General features: G+C 42.5%; 3 protein-coding genes across 5 annotated transcripts; 1 reads left to right on the plus strand and 2 right to left on the minus strand.

Annotated features, from left to right (window-relative positions):
* Positions 1-445: 445 nt before the first annotated feature.
* On the minus strand, positions 446-22158 carry RB195_010555 (uncharacterized protein; the record flags this gene model as incomplete). 3 transcript variants are annotated; one of them, XM_064191622.1, is made up of 15 exons in its annotated part: positions 446-511; positions 1435-1518; positions 1852-1977; positions 4245-4328; positions 4422-4515; positions 8809-8937; positions 9789-9889; positions 20470-20553; positions 20620-20765; positions 20911-21048; positions 21158-21236; positions 21328-21361; positions 21435-21480; positions 21536-21547; positions 22041-22158. In XM_064191622.1, the coding sequence occupies 15 exons, from the start codon at positions 22156-22158 to the stop codon at positions 446-448; spliced, it is 1341 nt and encodes a 446-aa protein (XP_064049203.1). The 3 variants fall into 3 exon arrangements, with proteins under 3 accessions (XP_064049203.1, XP_064049205.1, XP_064049207.1); XM_064191621.1 differs by lacking the exons at positions 446-511; positions 1435-1518; positions 1852-1977; ... (4 more) ...; positions 21536-21547; positions 22041-22158 and having other exon boundaries at positions 20446-20501; positions 20616-20765; positions 21328-21480; XM_064191620.1 differs by lacking the exons at positions 446-511; positions 1435-1518; positions 1852-1977; ... (8 more) ...; positions 21536-21547; positions 22041-22158 and adding exons at positions 7617-7626; positions 18202-18249.
* On the minus strand, positions 4475-6764 carry RB195_010556 (uncharacterized protein; the record flags this gene model as incomplete). Its single annotated transcript, XM_064191623.1, has 3 exons — positions 4475-4515; positions 5896-6039; positions 6740-6764. 3 exons carry the CDS (start codon positions 6762-6764, stop codon positions 4475-4477), a joined length of 210 nt encoding a protein of 69 aa, XP_064049204.1.
* On the plus strand, positions 10837-16332 carry RB195_010557 (uncharacterized protein; the record flags this gene model as incomplete). The annotated part of the gene is made up of 6 exons (XM_064191624.1): positions 10837-11030; positions 11081-11194; positions 11775-11954; positions 13241-13705; positions 14823-14925; positions 16195-16332. The coding sequence occupies 6 exons, from the start codon at positions 10837-10839 to the stop codon at positions 16330-16332; spliced, it is 1194 nt and encodes a 397-aa protein (XP_064049206.1).
* Positions 22159-22186: the final 28 nt, after the last annotated feature.

Here is a 22186-nt window from a genome sequence, read left to right on the forward strand (position 1 = left end):
TCGTAATATATCTACCTACTACTTATTTTTTCTAAGAACAATGTCAACAGTTCCGACTTCCGCACAGGTACTAACCATACTATTGCTGTTCGAAATGTCATTGTAATAATAATATTTCTTAATCTGATCCATTGTCGTGTTAAGCGCGAAAATGAGTGGAACAAAAATTGAAAAGACGAAAGTACCTCTTTGTAGTAGTATATATATATATATATATATATATATATATATATATATATATATATATATATATATATATATATATATATATATATATATATATATTGACTTCGCGTTGGCAAGTAATAGGGTAATAGTTTTTTCTTTGAAAAATTTCAACAAAGGACTATTCGACCTGACGTCTGATTTTCATGCTCTAGTTTTGTCTACATTTTTGTGCGCGCTTAAGTTTCCTGAGGATCGAACTGATCTTTTCATTCCTGCCTCACCCTTCCGCCAATTCTGTCTCACTCATTCTCTCATTCATTGATAACATCTGATCGAGCTTCTGCTGAAAATATTTTGAGAGTCGCCGGTTACACTTAACAGGTTACTCACAAGTGTAGACAAAAAGTTTTTGAAGCACAAAAGTATTAAAAACTCACCTGTCTCAGAATCCCCCGTGAACCTTCAGTATTAGTGTGCCTCAGATTCTACAACGATATACACTACTTTCGTTTCAAAATAAAACTTCGAGAAAGACACTCTTAAAATGAAACCGAACATTTGTCAAAATAAAGTGTACTTTTTTCAAACCGAGTTGCTGTCTACACACTCGCTGATCCGAAATCCGAAAATCTATTCTCGAAGATGAAAGTATCAGCAAAACGTTATTGTTCAATCCAATAACCGATCAGAAGTCAACTATTACCACTAAGGATGGTCGTGACACCGCAAGCGTGTGCAGCTATTTATTAGTTATCTCTTCCACATAATTTGAGATTGCTGACCAATGCCACGGAACAGCCTCTCTTCAACTAACAATGTTATTCCTTGCAAACATACTTCTATCCCTTGTAAGAAAAGAAGGATTTGTTTCATGTCCAGTTCAAAAATTGTCCGCTTTGATTTGGAAATGTGCTGTTTGGTATGAAAAGCGTTCCAGTCGGTATGAAAATGTCCAGGTTAAAGTGAAAATCGCAGATAGGATGATGGTTCGATGTGTTTACTTTCTGGGAAGTCTTGAGGAGGTACCCGCAGGTTCAGTAGGTCCAAGAAAAGGCGGATAAGTGTAAAAACAGCAGGAGTAAAAATGCGACCGTATCTCATCTTTGAATTAACCAGTGGATGGTTTGTTCTATTGATTGTTGGGTGGATGATTCAATATCTACGATGAAGAAAAACCGGAGGGTCAGATTAATGGCATATACCAAGCATTTCAGATAAGCCATTGAATGGAGATGCCGTGCTAAACCATCACGACAATGATCTCACCTTGTTCCGAAGGTCGCTGCTCAATGGAACTGCTTCACCGCGCTGGGATGGCGCACACTCTGATGTTGTAGATTGCAAGCACTCCTGCAAGTGCTGCCGGTACCCACGGGAATGAATCACTGCCCACTGTGGCCAACTCTTGTTTTCACTACAAAGTTCGTAACTACACTTGAACAATTTTATACCACGTTGCTTCTGTCGGACCTCACATTACCCTCTTCTCCCCACGTACTCGTTCAGTGATTGGAAGTTCTCATCAGTACTGGCAGTTTTAGATAAGCGCAGGAATTATGGCGGCGAAGTCGTGCTCAGGATATGAGTAAGCCGACTCATTTTAACGTAACAGCCAGATCAAAATTAAAATTGTCAAAAGGGAATGTGATGTTTTGTGGACAAACATCCAAAATCACACGTCACCTGTCGCCTGTATTCTCGTCGCTTTTCGATTTTCTCGAGTGAGCGATAGAAATGTATCCATTTGTCCTTGGTATTCTCCTCTACAATCTCAACGGTCTCGTGTGCTTCCCAAGATGTCACTTCCTCCTGTCCAACTCTTTCTGTCGGGGATCATGTCGCTCATCATGTTCGTTTCCTGAATTAATAGTAGAATACATAGCTGGAGGATTCGAAACATTAAGAATTTAAATTTCGTAACAGTGTGGATGAGGCCAATCATGTTGAGCCTTTCTCGAAATCCTTCCTACTTAAGCGGCTGTCTTTCATCTAATCTACTTCCAGTCTTGTTCAAGATAAGTTCTGTGAACGGCTTCTAGATGAGAGACAATAGGCACGGTAGTTGCTGAAGACATGCTGATCTGCTTTATACGAATGCATTGCATTCTGGCCTTCCACTGATTGGAACCCGTGAACATTTCGAAAGATAAGTCGCATGTATAATATCTACGCCATAATTCTACGCCAATTTGTTGACAAGTTCCCATAGGTTCTCAAAATATACGAATTTGATGTTGCCGACGAACGACATGACGGCATGTCGGACACTGGATGGAGAAACGTTAGCCAGAATAAAGATCAATAACAATCTTGGTTCAGCTCAAGAAAGTAGTACACAATCAAACTGGATGGAGAGTTGTTAGACTACATGACCATCTTCCTTGAGACGGTGAAGAGGCACGTGTATATGGCTGTAATACAGAAAAAGCGTGTGAGACAGCCTTGGACGATCCCGCCTCTCCAATCAAGCAACGGTGATGAAATGCCTGCAACACCCAACGCGCCGACGATTGCGCGTTTGGGCAGCCTCTGCTGCTAATTTGAGTTAGTTAGTTGGATCGCTGACGTTGAGCGACGACGAAATTGCCTGGGTTCTCTCGCGTAATAAGTTCTGTCGGTAGTAAGTCGAGATCACATAAGATTGTTTCACATCACTTCTCTGGATTACTAATGGGAAATGGGTGCGATGTCTCGTAGTCATGAACTGAAGGATAAAGGATAAAATTTCTGGCGTTAATCAATCAGCTTGGGATGCGCCCCCACGTTCACTTCAATTCAGAGTCGTTTGAGCTTCACAAACGCGTAACTGACCCAGACAATGACTAGCGGCGGCTAGCCGATGTGTCAAGTCAGTGTTTTTATTCTCCCACACAACTCTGGTTCCAATTTACCGACACCGGAGGGATGAAACGCTTGGTGAGCACTGTGGCGGATCCGAACCTCCGATCGACAGAAATTAGGTAACATTTACAGCGATGCCCCTATCGTGCCGCACAGTCGGAGGTTATGATGGATGAACAGGCAGGCATAACAAAAAGATGTTTTACCTTCTTCCTGGAATCTATCTCACATCATTATCAAAAAGATGTTCGCCTCTTTTCTTATGGAATGCTAACAATATGTTCATGTCTAACTTCGCAAATGTGTGTCTACAGCATGCACAGGATTTCTATAAACTAATTCTCTCTTTTCCTTCTTTTCAGCTTTCACGAACCTACGCCCAATATGGCATTCCTCCGTCTTCTACGCTGATTTTTAACTGGATATTTCATATTTCATAAAATTAGGAGCATGCGAACATGCAGATGATGTTTTACAGAAAGCCTCTTGAAAGCAAATGAAGAAAAGACCGACTAAGAGACGATCTTTCTTTTCTTTTAAAATCAATCAGTCAACTTTAAAACCAATCAAAATCTACATCAAAATCTTTTTTGAAGAAGTGATACAAAGAGAAGCCCTCATAATGTGTCTAGGCAGAAATATTTTGTGAAATTGTCGTTCTCCACTACACTCGATATCATGCACATCCTGTTTCTTTTTCTCCGCTACTGTAACGTCTCCGAAGTGTGCAAAGAACGATGATGTAGTCCTTCATTTACATGTTTCACTTGCATTCGTTTCAGCCACTGTCTCGAAATGCATCGCTGGCTCTTCAATGCATATATAAAGAAAATGAGGAGGAATTCTCGAAGGTAGTGAAAAACCAATAAGTAACAGGCCCTAAGGGCAGCACAAACATAGGAGAGTTCAATCAGATCGACTGCTTGAAATCCATAACAAACCGCAGAGAACATGTCTAAGCAATAATAAAAGGAGACACAAGATCACAGAATAGCATCAAGTACTAGAGATACAACGCAACGATATTTACAATTATAAATGCTTACAAATTAATAACCAAGGCCAACAGTAACTGCTGTCACAAATAATACACTTGCTACTGACTACTCACGTGACCTAAACAAGATTATTGCTACATTTCGGTGCGATTATCACATCGGTCACTAGAGGTACTCGCCAAGCAATTGGTATTCACACTGAATGTTATGGTTACAAAAGAGACCAATGATAAAAACCAGAGTGGTTGAGCAAGATGAAAGGAGGATTGATCTTCGCGAATGGAGCCTAGCGAGACTGTTATGGCACAAATGACTAGAAATCTATAAATTTTTAAGTAAACCTATACATGCGACGCTTATCTTCGAACCAGCAACTCGAAGGATTCAAAAAACCATTAACTACGAAAGGCGGACAGTTTGCGTTTGTGAGTTCTTTAAAGTAACTGCTTTCGTTCTTGTCCAAGCGTTCAAAGAAATGAGAGTGTGCAGCAATCCTGACTTGACGTCACTGAAAATTCCAGAAGTTGAGGGCTGAGTCAATATTAGAGTCATGAGACGCGCAAGATATTTCTTAGAAGGAGAAAAGCTGCGTGATTTACTTTACGATGCTTTCAAATCAAATGACGCACAGGAATGTTAACTTGTCTTAAGAATGAAGATAGACCTGCAGCCAAGAGTGGTTCACGAAGCAAAGGAACCACATGAAGTACAGGAAAGTAAAGAAGTTTTGGTTTCTGGCGGTGTGATTCTAATGGAAAAATTTCCCTCTCCGGCAACAAAATGTAAGAAGCATTGTTTTCTATTTTTGACTCAAATTTTTAAGATTTAAAGACAGCATACCAGGAATCTGGGGTGGTACGGATTTCAAGTGGAGTATTCGTATAAGAAGAGGTCGTAGATTATGGAGACCGGGGTGGTTCCGTTCATCTTTCCCCGCAACACTGTAAACAGCCGCCTCTAGAATGCTGTTTTGTACAGCGCCATCTATTGCAACGCTCCACCCCTAGCGTCGCCCCCGCCCTGCGATTCGTCGAAAATCAATTCGGACTGCCCTGATAGGCAGTAAGAGTCACTACGCGTGCAAGGGTGGCGCGCTGCAATAGATGGCGTCGCACAAAACAGCATTCTGCAGGCGGCTGTTTGCACTGATGCAGGGAGAGATGAGCGGAACCACCCCGGTCTCCATAATCAACGACCCCGCATACGAATACTCCACTTGAAATCCGCACCACCTCAGATTCATGTTATGCTGCCTTTAAAAGAACATTTAAAAGGATGTAAAGCTAAGGTGTTAAGTCAATGTTTACATCCTCTCAGACAAGTTTGAGGGGAAGTCACCAATTCAGTTTCGCTCCCAAAGGTATGAAAGGCCTGATCAACACTAGTGCACCAGTCGAATTATCGGATTGTGCTGTCATAGCCAAACATCTCTTATCGACTACGCTATGCCCACCCACCAATTTACTCGAACGCGATATACTAATAACACTAGTGCCAGTAATAACAGCGATCCCTTCAAAATATCAAAACAGCGATACCTCAAAAATATCAAGACAATGTTCTACAACTGGAGTTGAGAAATGCAGAAAAGCACACAGGTAATGATTATTTCTAAAAAGTGGGTGATTGTTTTGTAGAACAGCAACCCGTTTTTCGAAGATTCAAGCAGTTAGAAATCATACATTTCGAAAGAGTGCGAACACACAAGGTCAACGAATTATAGCATAAAATGGTTCCCCTATTTCCACTTTGCAATAGTTCCATACGTTTTTTTTTTTCTTTTTACGAAAACAATCGAATCCACTCAATTACACTGTACATGAGACGCCTTCCTATCTATTTCTATTCTATTCTATTCTATTCCTATTTTTCCAACCGAAACGTCTACCAATCAGTAGTCCCCATGCTCGAATGTCCTTGAATCTTGGCATGTTGAATACGTGACTTCGATTGATTTGGTTTAGTTGCAGCCAAGATTGATATTGATCTTCTTTATTAACTAACGTTTCAGCTTCATCGGTTTCGTCAGAGCCTGGAAGAAATCAAAGCCATCACTTACTCATACTATCAAGCGCCTTATCACCCTACAGAAAGCAATCAAACGATAAGTAAACTCAAAGGACAAAACAATTCCTCCAGTCGGGTACCCACTGGAAGTAGCCAAATTATGAGCCGTGCATTGTGTCGCTGGACAGGCACGACTTCTCTCCCGAAAGCCCAACGTCGTGGACTGTCGAGAAAAGATTCCGTTCTGCCTACCTTACGACATGAGCACAGAGGTACGGAGCTGTCTACAGCTCATATCATCAAATATGTAAGGTAGGCAGAACGGAGTGTTCGCTGGTAAGTAATCGTGCGTATGACCGACTCTGCACAACTCCCAGCTGCGCGGTTTGTCCATATAGGAGGTCATCCATGGTATCAGGAGTGCACTATCGTATTACGGGCAGGTCGTGTGGTGACGATTATGCAAAAGAAACGGGACGCCCTCTGTGTATTCGGGTCAAAGAGCATTTAGATGAACTCGCAAAATCTAAACTCTCTACCCCACTCGGAGTAGACCGTAGAATATGGGATCAAAACTCTAAAATAGAGGAGGAGGGAAGAAGGGTAGAAAGTTAAGATTTTACGAGTCCATCTAGATGCTCTTTGACCCGAATACAAAGAGGGCGTCCCGATCCGAGATCAGAGCTGGGAGCTACGATACACTCCTTCACTATCGCAACTTTTACCTCTGTTTCGGAGTTTTGATGACATATCCTACGGTATGCTAGGAATTTAGATTTTTATTTAGTCAACTTAGATGCTCGTTCACCCGAATACACAGAGGGCATCCGGTTCCGAGATCATAACGCGCAGAACGCATTTTGGATTACCGCCAAAAGTGCTAAAAATCCAAATGAAAACAGTAAACAGAGTGCATTGCGATCACAAACGAACTAACTTCATATCAATCTCTGTGCGGGTTTTGATCTAGTAGGCGGCCCGTCACGTCAAGTCGCGTCTGCCGAGTGACACAATCGACCGGCTGTGGCTATTGGGCCAATGTGGCTATTTCCAATGAGTACCCGACTGGAGGGATTGCCTATGTGTTGTCCTCTGAGTTTAGTTATCGTTTAAATGCTTTCTGTAGAGTGATTGAGGTTCGCGATGAGCCGGTGTAGTGTAGCGGTTAGAGGTTCCGCTTCCTGCACGATCTATCGGAGGTTCGAATCCGCCCTAGTGCTCACCAAGCCTTTTATCCATGCGGGATCGATAAATTGGAACCAGACTTGTCTGAGAGGATAAAAACACTGACTTAACGCATCAGCTAGCCACCGCAAGTCATTGAATAGGCCAGTTACACGTTCGTAAACCTCAAACGATTCTTAATTGAAGTAAACGTGCGGGCGCATCCCAAGCGGATTGATTAACGCTAGAAACTTTATCCCTTATATTTTATCCGGTAGAGTGATGTGACAATTGAGAGGATAACTCACTGATGGTATTGATTTTTTCCGGGCTCAAATCGGTAACGGCGAAACGTTAGCTGTTAGTTAATAAAGAAGATCGATACCAATTCTGGCTGCAACTCAAGCAAATCAATTAAAGTCTATCGATCGTATTGATTTAGCCGGATCTAGAATGAAAACACGTTTAGTAACAAAGATGGCCAAAATCCAGGCACTAAGCCTTCGACGGTTAGTACAAAAAAAAACAAATGTGAGACACTGCGACATTAATCATTAATCGGATTCGAGCCAGAAATATTAAGTGTGGTGCAAAACATTCGTTATCATCAATTTCAGAAATACCTTGCATGCGAGTAGTCCTGCTATCCATTTCTTTTCTGATTTTCTGTATTTTCCGTGAGTGGTAAAATGCAGTGTAATGAAATGTTAAAGTTTTCTTGTGCTTAGCCGTCTATTCATGATTAATAAAGGTGTATCACGAAATCGGCTATGTTGAAATCAAACCACCGATAGAGAATTGTAGAGGTGTGCGAGCGTCATTACATTCAATTCCCCCTAGTAATCCAGACAAAAGTCGTTTGTAACAGTTTTGTGTGATCCCGTCTTCTCAACTATGTGCGACCTATTGCAAGGGCAATCTGCAAATCTGGCAATCTGGCGAATGTGTGGCTGGGCGTCATCTGCTAACCTGAACTGTGTTACTAAGATCGCTCATGTTGGGCAACGACTGGATTCCCTGGGTTCAATTACGTAATAAGTTCCATCGACGGAAACCGAGGTCACACACGCTGTTTCACGGATTTTTCTTCTGGATTACTAGGGGGAATTGAACTTGATTACACTTATACTAGTGGGCTATACCTCACCTCCTATGTACTCGCGGTGAGATCCCAACATCGTTTATTTCGTGATGCGTCGCCTTTGAAAAAATCGCTACAAAATGTCAGCGGTTGGACCTATCTGACTAAATTTCGCATTTCGATACTATGCTGCAGAGACGTAAACAGGTTGCAATTCGCGCGAAGTTGTATATGCAGTTGGGGAACGTATGTGAGAACTCCTCTAAGTAGAGTTTCTCAAAGCCTCGGAGACATGAGAATCGATGAACCAATGAAATGCAGGTGAACTGTAAAGTTGGCAGAGGACAACTAGAAAAATTGAGCTAAACGAGATCCGACAGTATAAGTCTAACCTACAGCGATGTTAATATGGGTCATATCGGAGTAGTTTTTAGGAAACGATTGGAAAGCTGAGTTCAAGTGAAGAAAAGCCAGAGAGACACGCATAATCAATACGCATAAAACGTTTATGAATTAGAAAAGGGTAAAAGAAGAATAAAGTAAACAAACCCTGTTATTATTTGATTGTGAGTGATGCACGGCTTAATCACACAGTAGATTTCATCGCATAGTTCTGGCCACTTCATCCATAACGACCGTTGCGCAGACTCACACAGCAAGCAAATGGAATGGGCACACCTGCCAAGCAACTCTTACTTTCAACGTAGGTGAGTTTTTTTTTTTCGGACACAATAGTCAGTTTTTATCTTAATACTCAAAGTTGGAGATTAAATATTGAGTAGCGGACACCAACCTCTCCAATTTGGGATATGAATATTTTCAAAGTTTTAAAGGTAAAATTTACTTCAATTACTGAAGCAATTCTTACGCATGTCATTGCTGCAGTTATAAAGTAAATTTTGATGCTCCCACGCGAAAGCAGGAACTACTGGCGCGGATCGGGACGAATGGAAAGATTACTGGGGCCCGCTCGACCAGTTCGAAGATCAACGGGAGTCAAGGTGTTCAAGGCAATCAAGATGAGCTGCAACAGTGAATGCACAAGTATAAAAAAATCCAGTGATGAGAAGACTGTAGGATTAATGCGCAAAAACGACTCAGACAAGTTAAAAGATTTGATACGAGATCTCGCTTGTAAATTCCCTCCAAAGATAAAGGATGAAGCGTCTGGTGTTACTTAATCCGCTTGGAATGCGCCAACGCGTTCACTTCAGAATTGCTTGGGGTTTATAAAACATTTAGATTTAGATATTTATGTATTTCATCTCTATACAAATGAATTGCGAGGCTAGCCGATGTATCAAGTCAGTTTTTATATTAACAAATAAGTCTGATCCCAATTTATCGACCACGGAGGAATGAAATACTTAGTTGGCACTAGGGCGGACTCGAACCATAGATCGAGCGTGCAGTCACAGCGGAACTTCCCAGGGACTGCGTTATTCCCATAATTGGACTAAGAATTCACTACGCACTTTCTCATCTTTGAACCTCCTTGAGTAGTAAGAAAATATAGAAATGTGGCAAACCTGTTCACTATTTCTGCGTCCTCTCTGCCTGGATCGCTTGATGTTGGCACAGTTTCGTCCTCAACCTTTGTACCACTTAAACATGTCGCTTTTGCAGCGGCCTGAACAGAAATTTTAGCCAGCATTTCCCTTTAAAAATAAAGCAAGGAAATTCTGCACAGGTAGTCTCAAAACAGAGCAAAAGAAGCCTTGGGTGCCCGTGGTGTTCGAGTAGTAAAATTCAGGCTGGAAAACCCACACTAAATTGAGCTGGTTCTGTCAAAAGATAAGACAAAAGATATATTTGGTTTCGGAAGAAATACTATCAGATAATCTAAAAGAGAACTGTGGCTATGTTAGTGCTGACGACAGCGGTGTTCAAATGAAGAGCAGCGGACAGAACGAGTATTTATCAAGCAGAGAAGGTGCGAGCATTGTAGCGAAATTGTTGCGGTTACTTTTGGAAAAAAAAATTACTACTGCGACCGAAGTAGTTACATTACCTTGTATAACGTGTACTTCCGTTGCTCACGAATTTCCTCAACACCACTAGTACTTCCATCTGCCCTATCGCAAGGGTTACCCAGTGGATTCTCTTCTCGGGGGGGATTCGAAGAGCATCGTATTTTTCTTTGAAGGACTTCGTAAAGAGATCTGACAATCCCTACGTTTAATGTCAGACGCTATCCAGTCGCTCACGGCTCAGGTCCAACGATTGTCGTGTCCGGCTCAGTTAATTTTACTTTCCTTGGCATATGCAGCAGCTTCTCTGATCTCGATCAGTGACGTAAGAGCGGACTTCGAATCCCTTTTCTGACTTGCGTAAAGTGGGAAACTCCTAGTATCACCCTTTCAAATGCGCGTTCTATGACGCACTGACTATGACTGATCGCATTTTCCTCTTGCTGCGACCTGCCCAAGCTTCTTAAGCGTAGATCAAAGGAGGAAGAACGGTAGTATTGACTAGGTGCCGGATGTTCGTAGTTCTCTCCACTGTATCTCTTACATGCTCCCCAAGAGGGCCGGGTATACGAGTCTGATTGATAATTGGTGGCCCTGCTTTAACCAAATGCAACCAGGCGTTCGAGTGCATGTATTGGGAACGTACGAGCCATATAACCTGCACTGTTATCTGGCGGAAAATTCCCACGCATTGCAAGAAGGTGATGTCGACCAGCACATCGCCAAAGACCATAACCCTGAAGGTACCAACTTCCTGAGGGGAGCATGGAATCTCTGGCAACAACCACTCGTTTCGTCAGGGTGAACTGACAACTACAGTCGAACGAACTCCAACAAACCGCCCTGTTCAGGCTTTTACGATACCTCTGTGTGCCGTTTGCTGCGCTGAAGAAAACATCAACGATCAGCCTATCATCAGGATCGAAAATTACACCATATATTGTGGCGATGCTAATGAAAGGAAAGTAGGTGGCTGTGCGATAGCTGTGAGGAACGACTGTAACAATCTGGTGGAGGAATTTGGGTCAACATCGCCTGGATGCACCTTTGTACGACTGCGGGATCGCAGAGGACGCGAACTTTGGATCGTAAGTGCTAATGCACCTACGGAAACCGCTGAGGACAACAATAAGAACACCTTCTATGGTGAACTCAATCGCTAATGTCTAAAATACCCAGCCAGCAGACAGCCATTGTCGGAATCGACGGAAATGCGAACATGAGACTCAACAATCCGATGTGCTAATGAAGTGATATTATCCAGAAGAGTGCAGATAATGATGACAGTCTGGTCGACCTAGGTGAACAGACGGGTCTCATCATCGCTTCAACGTTCAGGAGAAATCATCGACCTCATCAGCTCACGTGATAGGGATCAACCTTTTCGACACTTAAAGAGCTGCGCAAGCGAAAGATGAGAACTCTTAAACTTCAGCTCGACTACTTCTGTCGAAGAACAGTCTTCAGTCAGATATCCGAAAATCTAGGGCTATTTAGGACGTCGCGTTCGAGCCTGACCACCTTCCAGTTCTCCTCATCTTTAAGGTACGGTTCCACAAGAGAAACCGAGGAGTTCTTCATCGAAAATCGACATGGCAATTCTGAAAGACGAAGAATGCAGAGCGAAATTCCACCAATGTGTTGGAGTACGGACCAGGGAGAAGCTCAGCGAAGCGGATTCCTTTCACAAAGTGCATCCAGGACGCTGCAAGGGAAACGCTCCCGGTTCAAATGCCGTGAAAAAAAGTTTGCCTTTGCATCTGTGGGAACAAAATCCACGTATAATTCTGCATGCGCCGCCCGCAGCACTGGCGATTCCAGCCAGGAAAAGCGTCTGAGCAGAATGCTGCGTCGCCAGCTACAAAAACACCGTGAAAACGAATGGACGTCAAAAGCGAAGGAGTTTGAAAAGGCGGACAAGGACCGACGGAAAACCTATGCTTTACTAAAAAAAAAATATAGCGGAAAAACGAAAAGATGTTCTCCGAAAAGATGTTGAAGCAACATTTCCAGTTTAGAGGGATCACTACAAAACCTTGCCGAACCGGCGAGCGCCGTCGGCTCATGAACTCGAGCACGCTCATAGAGCGACACATACAGTTAACGAGGAACGGAAGGAAGGAGACAGAGTCGGAGGTTCTTGTCTGCATTCAAAAGTTGAAAAATGGAAAATCTGGTGGAGACGCGGAACTAGCGCAAAAATGCCGAAATATCTTCTTCTTTCTGGGATTCGTGAGATAATGATGATCATTCCTTCAACATGGATAGACGAAAAGATACCTGACTCATGAAGACACGCTATCATAATTCCCCTCCACAAGACACAATCCACAATGTTATTCGTTACGAACCCCAGGAGCTATCGAGGAATCTCTTGCTGCGAGTTATGTACAATATCTTGGAGCGGATCATCCTGGACCTACTTATTAAACATTGTGACTAAGCAACCTTCCGGCGAGCAAGATGGCTTACGTCCTGGGCGATCTACGATAGAACAACTGTTCATCGTCAGGAGAGTGATCAAAATCTGGCAGCGGTATTCGAAGCCAATGTAATTAGCGTTTCTGGACTTTGAAACCGCTTTCGACCCTACTCATCGAAGCCGCCTTCTCAACACACTCCGCAACGATGGGTGCTCCTTGACTGATTTCGAGTACGCCGACGACGTTGCTATATTAGCGGAAAGCAGACACTTCATGTTGTCAACCTTATATCGAAGCTAGGTGCATCCTACGGACTACGTCTACGTCCTGGTAAATGCAAGCATATGTGGGTCTCTTTGAGACCTCGGACGGGAATCAGCAGCGCTAAAACCATTTCTGCTTTCTAACTCCTTAACGAAACGCCTGTGGTCCAACCCATCCACAACGAAGTCAATCTACGAGTCTACCTATCCGCAATTCGCCCCATCATGATGTACGAATCGGAGACTTGGGCAGCACCATCTACGAGAGGCTTGACTGCACGGAGCGAGAGCTGCTTAGGCGGCTGCTAGGCTACATTTGGCCTAGGGTATGCCATAATGAAGATCTTTACGCAGAAGTTGATGTGGTATACCGGCGGGTGACGCGTGGAAGATATCAACATCTTGCACCGCCATCGAAAGTGGCTAAAGTAAATCGTCTTCGCTTCTTTGGTCATATATTAAGGAGACCGGCACATCGCCTTGTTCAACGAGTTCTGAGGAGTTTCCCGGGTTCTACCTGGAAAAAGCCGGCAAACTCCTCACCTGGTCGAAAACGGAAGTTCTGGACCGAGGTGGTGAAAGAGAACCTGAGGACACTCAGCGTAGATAGACAATTCGGGCGAGACGTAAGGTTTTGCAGAATATGGAATAGGGACGAATGGATTGATCATGTGCAAGCTCTCGCACAAGATCGAGAAGGTTGTGCAGAGCTAGGTTCAAAGGCGGCATACCTCGGCGAAGATGCGAGTAATCGAGGTGAGGTCTGTGTGCATAAACTTGTTGTATCAGGGTGAGAGGTTGCGCCTACGGTGAGGGTCCGCACTGGTTCCTCCACGACGCATGGTAAACTCGTCGAAGCTCTTGTTGCCTTTCATTCTACATCTTTATTGTAATGAATGAATAGGGTTGCACAGCTTTGGCGATGTCTTTTAAAACTAGTTTTCGCGTTTGCTTTTTTTCTGTCCTACTCATCTTAGTAAATAGTGGTTTAGTTTCTTACCCTTGCTCGTTCTGTTGTGTATGATTAGCACTCATAGTAGTTCTATTACCAAGTAAATGCTCTTTTTTCGCCAGTTTAGCTGTTATCTCTGATTCTTTGGTATCTCCTCAAAGATTTCAGTATGTGGGAGTTGAATTTCTTCTCCATTTTTGTGTAGTCGCGCATAGTTGGCACTCTTCTAAGATGTATTCTGGGCTCGTACTGCATTTACGATTACAAAAAATGCTGATCATAGAGAATTACATGAGCAAATCGAGGTGAAATTACAAACTGAGGTGGCAGTTGGCAGCGCTCTGACAACATATGATGAAATTCGTAAGCAAGAACTTTGTTAAGACTATTTAACACTACTCATGAACTATTATGCGAATAGATAATGAAAATTAAGAGGAAAAAGCTCCTTGGAGCTTCCCGCGATCTTTGGAGAAGAGCTAGAGCATAGTTTCGAAGTGAGGACGCAACACGTCTCCCTAATGCAACAACTTACGACGTTCTTTATTCGTTCACTAGGAAAAGTCAGTTAATAAGTCTTGAAGGGCCGTAGCGTAGGACAAGTCGTCACATTTTGTAACATTGTAAATTTAAAAAAAATCTGTTATTTGCAGTTTTTGGATTTCGCTGCTCTCTGAAGAATATTCGGTCCTATCTTTCATACCATTGTGAAAAGCTAGACCTGTTTCATTTCTTAGGAAAGTGACCTTCTCAAGAGTCATTTCACAATAACATGTTTTGTCGTTTTGCTATTGTTAGCAGTTCAAAGGAAAAAGAAAAAAAGACTGCAACTCAAACGGAACAAGAGTTTGATGTGATATGTTACTGTTGTGGTATCAAACGGTTGGAATGCGTATGGAAATTGGATTGGAAGAATTCTAGTCATTAGTAGTGTCTTTTAATGCGCTCATTTTAGGAGACCAACATTCCTTCGTTCTAAGGAAATAGCCTGTTTGGAAAGTTTCAATCCTGTTATCGACAGAAAAGTCAATCAATTATTTGATGATGTCTTGAACGAGGTTACCATTCACTTCCTGGAGATCTTATCTCTTGATTGTGGTTCTCGTTTTAACTGTTTCTAGATTGTCGATTTTTCCTGTCGGCCACGACCAAGCGTGAGAACGTTTTTGATGTGAGACGAGAAACAAGTCAGCAGCTTGCTCGCTTTTTTTTTTTTACTAAGATTCTTTTCCTCGGGAACATTATCAAGTTGCATTTGGATATGCGTTTTAATCGTTAGGCTATTCAAAAATAGTGATAGTTCTAATTCTTGGTCGACTGCTACCTGAAACTATGCTGGTACCCCCGAAATTCAATCGAGCTGTTCTACTCCTTCCGCTGTAGGAGAAAACGAGATTCAAAAGAAACTACAAAGTGAATGTTTCATTTGATTTCGAGGACTTTGGTTTATCATTGAGCGCAATAGCAGTGCGTGCCTCTTGCACAAATAGACTCAAAAATTAGACCTGAAAATGGGATTTGTCGTATCACTGTCAACGCATTTGTAATTCCGGATATATTCTCTTTGCTTAATTCTGCTATTAAAGCTGTAAACATACCAAGGTAATATATAGCAGCCGAGTTCAGCATTCAAGACATTGAGCCAAGTTTTAGCAGAAAACTTTTCGAATGTTTACAGTGTTGGGCCCGAAAGTGATGAATCAGTTTACGAGTTCAAAACTAAGGAAAACGACTTATTCAACCTTGTTCATGGATTATTATACGGAAGAAAATGAAAAGGTAGATGAAAAGAGCTCTGAGGAACGGAACACTGCTCGATTGTTCTTCTCATAATGTCATCAGTTGCTAAGAGGGAGGATTCCTCCACATCCCTACTAATCCATCTCTAAGAAGGGATTTCGATAAGGACAGTTGAAAGCGACATCAAAGTTTAGAAAGTCTACCTCTGCTGATTTCAAATATCACTACCCTTTTCGATCACCGACAAGGAATATCTGTTATCTATAATATATGACATACATGGACCGATTACGACGAGAGTTAACATCGTCTCATCGCGGGGTGTTCCTGTGCTGTCTGATAAGCCACTCCTACCAATGTCGAAAGTTCTCGGTGGTTCTTGATCTAGTGCCGGATCTTTTGAAAGGGAATTATGACGCCGTTTCGATTCCTTGGTCACATATTGAGGAGACCAGCAGATCGTCTTGTTCAACGAATTCTGATCAGTTTGCCGGATTCAAGAGAAGAAGTCACATGGCCGAAAACGGAAGTTCTGGACTGAGATGATGAGAGAGGACTTGAGAACTCGGCGTGGATAGCAAGTTCAGGCGGGACTTAAGGATTTCGCAGGATATGGAATAGCGACGAATGGAATGATTCTATGCAAGCTGTCGCAGAAAATCGAGAAGGTTTGGCAGAGCTATGCTCAAGGACGGTACACCTCGGCGAAGATGCATAATGCATAATCTGGTAATCGCATCAGGTGATGACATTAGCACGCCGATTAAAGTCATCACCCCACGAATCTGAGGTGGTGCAGATTTCAGGTGGAGTATTCATATACCGGATGGGAGACTACGGAGAGGGAGGTGATTCCGTCCATTTCTTCCTAATTGCCGTAAAAAACGGGCCGGAAGATACGGCTTCATTCGTTCTGTTCGATTGGAGCGCGCCAGTCCCGTGCGGCGCCGCATCTTCCGGGCCGTTTTTTACGGCAATTACCAAGAAATGGTCGGAATCACCTCCCTCTCCGTAGTCTCCCATCCCGTATACGAATACTCCACCTGAAATCTGCACCACCTCAGATTCGTGGGGTGATGCCTTTAAGTCAAGTCAAATGAGTCATGCTCCCCAGGCCGCTCGTTTCTTAGAAAAATGAAACTGAGTCCACGAAATTCTTCCTCTTAAGAGAATTGTCTACACGCACTTATTATTTTTGAGAATTCTTTAGTAGCTGTTCTGTCCAGATTATTTCTTAGTTAGCTTCTCTGAGGAAACAAGTGGGGAACATCCAGATCCACGCTGTATGGTGTTTAGGAAAGAACCGAGCAGATTTTTGCTTCACCTACAAAGAACAACACATAGCTTCGCGCACCGTTATTGTGAGTAATCGAGCATGTCAGGAACTTTACGAGGATGCACTTTTCAATTACTGAAGTGAGAACGTCGAAACCACATTTCTTTCAAACCTCAACTTATCAGGCATACATAGATGTTTTCCCCGTCATGCGACTACTAAATTATTGTGATGATAACACATGGCAGTCCAAACCTTAGTTACGAAGGACAAGATAAGGCATATAAGTTCACTTAAAAAAAGCTTTATGAACATCGAAATAATTCACTTCCTTTTCTCCGACAAAGTGAAGTGCTATGACGTCACCATATTCCTACTAATAAATTATTTTCTTTTCGATCCAGCTGTAAATGTGGCGATTATTTATCATCTCCAATCTTCCTATACATTTTAGTGTAGTACAATTGTCGCATAACCTTTCCGTGTCACTTCAGACAACGGTTCCGATAAGGCTGAAGTACTGAACTAAGATCACACGAAACAAAGCCGACGTCGCGCATGCTTATACACTTTGGGTAATAGAAAAACGGCAAGTGTAACAGCAGAATAATAGAGATCTGCACTGTACAACTAATTCTATTCGTTTTTTTTTCAGATAGACAGCAGCGAACGTCGTCTCAATCTTTAGATGCGTATATCTTTAGATGTATATTTAGATGCGAGTACCAAGGGACAAACTTAGGCTATTCCACATGTAGGTAAAGTCTTAAATTGTTGGAAAAAAGTACACAGAAATGCGGCTCTGCTCATGTAGTTACTACAAAGAAATTGCTTCTGTGTATATTCTATGTGAAATGAACGTAAACCAAACACTACGAATAAAGCCAATGAGAAAAATTGGAAATGGTACCAAACACTGAGAATAAAGCCAATGAGAAAAATTGGTGCACAGTACATTTGAGAAAAAAAATAGAAAAAAATGTCAACGCAACGCAACTTTAACAAATTAATTGCGAGTAACCACGAAACATCCCTTAAATGCTCCTAAATTTCTGTTTTCGCTTCAAATGAAAATTGACAATTTCGAAATTGTTCTCAGGCCTAGGAAAAGCCGCATGTACACATCACGTTCTTTCACTCGGTGATACAAAACCTGAAGTTGGGCCTGGCATGAGTATGTGACAAAGCAACTACACATATCAAAGTCCGTTTTTTTCTTGCAGAATTTGAACACAGGTGCGGTTCTGGCCAATAAAAGGCGGTAGTAATTCTCGTTTTTTTTTTTTTGCAGAGTTCTGGATTCGAAAGATGAACTCACGATACATCCCGTCATTTCTCCTGTGTACTGAGTTGGTGGGTTGGTCATCGGAAACGAAAAGTGCCAAGTTATCGCTCTGCGGCGACTGATGTGAGAGTGAATGAGGAAGAATAAGTCGTTATGCAGACCAGACTTTTAACGTGTTAGACTTATTTGACATGGACAATTCACGTTCAGGTTGTTGTTCGCAACAACCTACAGGTGGCGCTGAATGTATCTAACCGTGTGAGCACTATTACCCTTCGACAGGGGCAACACAGAGGGCAGTTGGAGTGTGAGTAAGCAGAGGAAGAGCATGCTTAGCAGGAGGTGTGTCGCATTTACGCAGTTACAACACACTTGGAGAAGACTACAAGTACTGACGCCCACAAATGTTGCTATCTTAGTGTTTGTATTCGCGTGAGACTGATATCGGTAGTGTCAGAAAAAAAAAACACATCTTAAGTGAAATTACAATGCTTTTTGAACAGCGAGGAACTGGAACTATAGAATTGGAGTAGGGCTCACTGGAAATCTTGTGTCCATCTTTGTATTGAAAGTTGCAGTGAATATCAGTTATATTTTCATTACATGAAAAAGGAATCATCCTAATCTAGAAGTGACAACTAGAGGATGCTGCCCTCGAAAATGCTTATCAAAAGAACTGAAAAAGCAAAATAGTTGGAAGCTGCGTTTTTCGATTCTCAAATCACCCATAAAAAGCCCTTCCGTTCCAATTATTTAAGATTTATATTCACTTACTTTTGTCGATTTTTCAAAGACCTTGTTCTTCCTCGCCCAGACCCAACTTTCTACCATGCACTCCATTCAAAAACAAAACGAAATAGAATAGAACAAAATTTCTGTGATTGTTACTGGCATAAATACATATGCACAAATATATAGCTTTTTTTACCGAGAAAAAGGGGAAAAGTAGTAGTGCTGGATGTGCAACAGATTTTTGTCATCATTTTTATTGCAAAGAGTTTTTATTAGGCAAAATCTTATTCTTAAACCGCTCTTTAAAGCAGCGTATTCTGAAGCGACGACATTGGAATCTCGCCACAAGTAGACACGAGCTGGGGTGTACTTCAATCGTATGACCGCAACTCTCGATTCCCCCTATAAAAAAGGGGGAAACACTTTTGTATGATCCCGTCTCCCCAACTATAGATAGGTCAAAAAGACATGAAATATGGACAGTTTCGTGAGCGAATGCGCCCGAAGCGGCGCAGTGGAGCGTAGCGGTTGGGATCGAGTATGGAACCTCGCTAATGCCACCCGTCTCTGCGGTTCGCCATAGCCTCACCTTGATTCCATCCTCTGTCTCCACCGCACCGCTTCGAGCGCAGCCGCTAGCGCAGCTGTCTGTGCTTCATGTCGTCATGATACGATTATATGCAGCTTAAATAATGCAGTAATAGAACTAAAGCTATCCGTAATGCGTATGAGATTGTGCGTAGGGTGGTTTCTTTTGTTTATAAATCCGTCCAAAAGGGTTTTCGACGAATCGCAGGTAGGGGAGGGCGCAACGGTTGCGCACTGCTACAGAAACCGTCGTAGGGAACACCCTTCCGGGGTCGTCCATTTACACTGACACAGTGATAGATGAACGAAATCACCCTCTTCCCCACAATCTACGACCCCGTATAGGCATTACTCCCTGAAATCCGTACCACTCCAGATTCTCGGGGTGGAGGGTGATCCCTTTAATGTCTCAGTATAAACAGTAGGTGTAAATGAAATAAGGTATTTTGTAGTTAATATTGATAAATCTAGAACTGATAATTATAATTATTTGATCTTTCGTTCCTATTGAATTTTATACTGAGTTAGTGCACCATCGTTAATTTCTCGAAGCGGAAATGTGCTTTTAGTTTAGTTTGTAATTTATATTAGGAGTCAAAGAGTGAATTGGAAGAACGCACGCACCAAACTTCCTCAAAACAGTGTGACAATGTTAAAACAGGAAGGACTATTAGTATCAATTAGTACAGTTTGCATTTAAAAATTCGGAATTTTCCTTTGTAACGAATCGTACACTTCGAACCAAATACTTATGCTTGAATGTCACGTAAATACTCCCGTTGAGAGTTTAAAATATCGAAGAAAATAAACAAGTACAACATCTCATGAGAAATCGCTATCGATTCCGAGACATGCACGAAAGGACTTTTACAATTATAGACTGATAAGAATATCAACTCGATAGGTGTAACCATGCATGCGATCACAGGAATGAATTAGTGTGCAAAAGGAGACTCTTCACAACGCTACTAAGTGACAAACCTCGTTATCTTCTTCCAACACAAGAAGCCAGCCTTTAACCACAGAAACAGCAGTGTATAATATGGGATTGATCGTGTCTATTGCCTGAAAGCGGGGTTCCATCATTAACGCACTTGGAATAAAATAGAAACTGTCGAGGTGTATACTTGCCTTTGAGATATGGCGTGGCCAATTCGCACAAAGTATAGCGCCTATGAAAGACGGAATGTTACCGATTCCATTCGGCCCATCCATTACGAAAGCAGAGCATAACGCCATCAACTCCGTGCACATCACTTCACAAAAAATGTCATACTCTAAATGATAAGAGGGTGGAAAAGCTCAATAAATATTTCATGAACAACAATACATTATGTCAGAGAAAACCAGAACAAAAATAGGTGACGCACATTTTTGTTGCGACCGGAAGTGGGGGAAAAGGCAAGCTCCTTACAAACTGACCCATTAATGGTATGAATAGATCGACAACAAAATCTGTCTCCCCATCTGTCAGCGCAGCAGTGGTAAGGCTCTTGCACATCTCTGTCCATTCGTCTTCTCCCATTCGAACAAGAAAACTGCATGCTGATATATTCCTTTCTAGAAAAAAGTGTTGGGAAAAACAATAGAATTTAAAATCTGTATGTTCAGATCCACATTACAGAGACGGAGGACCGTACTATAAACAGAGTGTGAAAGTAAGGCTGACTTATTTGCAACGCCGACCGGTCCGCCCGTATTCTAAGATCGGTAATCTGCGTAATAATGCTGTCCAGATCATTCAGTTCCTGAACAATTTCCAGTTTCTTCACCGACTAACTACGTAAAACACTTGCAGAGACAACAGTCAACAAAATAACGTTAGAATGAACAGCGTACCTCAACAGGTCCTTCCACTTTCTTCTGTCTTTCTCTCAATAAGTGCTGATTGGGTAGTGGAGCCGTTCCCTGTAGAGTGCTTTGTATAGATGCCAGAAGACGTTGACCTCTGGAGCTCTGTGGCCTGTCCGCCTTTCTTCCTGGGCGAGACATCTGAAAAAAAAACATGACTGGGAGACTTCGAACAACCAAAGAACGCAAACACAACCTAGACAGACATCTATCACCGCAGAAATCCCAAGATAATGACCAGTTCAGCAATATTTTGCGTAGAATTGGGGATCACAATGTACACGAAGCACTAGCAACCAAAGATGAGCGAAGTCAAAAATTACAAACACGTACGTTGCGACAACCGCAACTAAAGAACTTAAGGAGATGCTTCTGGAATTCGGAATGAGCGCTCGAGTTCCTCGACATCCCTTCCAGATGTGCGCGGGAACCCCATCAACTGGCTGCGGGCTGGCTGCACGCCAAAGGGTCACTAGCTACCGTAGGCTCCTCCGCGCAGGGGCCCAGGTCACCGATATGCTCCGCAAGCGGCCGGCGCGAGCGTATCGACCGCTGTTTTTTTGACGTCATGGGTACAAGTGCGATGTATTGATTTTTGGGCATTTTTTTGAATTTTCTCCTGCCCTCTTTGCTTCCATTGCTGCTTGGCTCCGTTCGTTGAAGAAGTTTGCGTCGCCGCAAATCATTATCTGAATCCTTACATTTGTTTGCTGTCTGTGGGGTGTTCGTGGGCTGGGACAGTGCTCGCGGAGGCGTGTCATGTCCGATTTTCGTCGGTTGCTGTGTCGCGTCACGTGAACTATCTCTTATCCTGGCCATCGCAACATTTTGTTTCCTAGATGGTAAA

This window comes from Necator americanus, chromosome III (genome assembly GCF_031761385.1).
Source record: "Necator americanus strain Aroian chromosome III, whole genome shotgun sequence".
Lineage (NCBI taxonomy): Eukaryota > Metazoa > Nematoda > Chromadorea > Rhabditida > Ancylostomatidae > Necator > Necator americanus.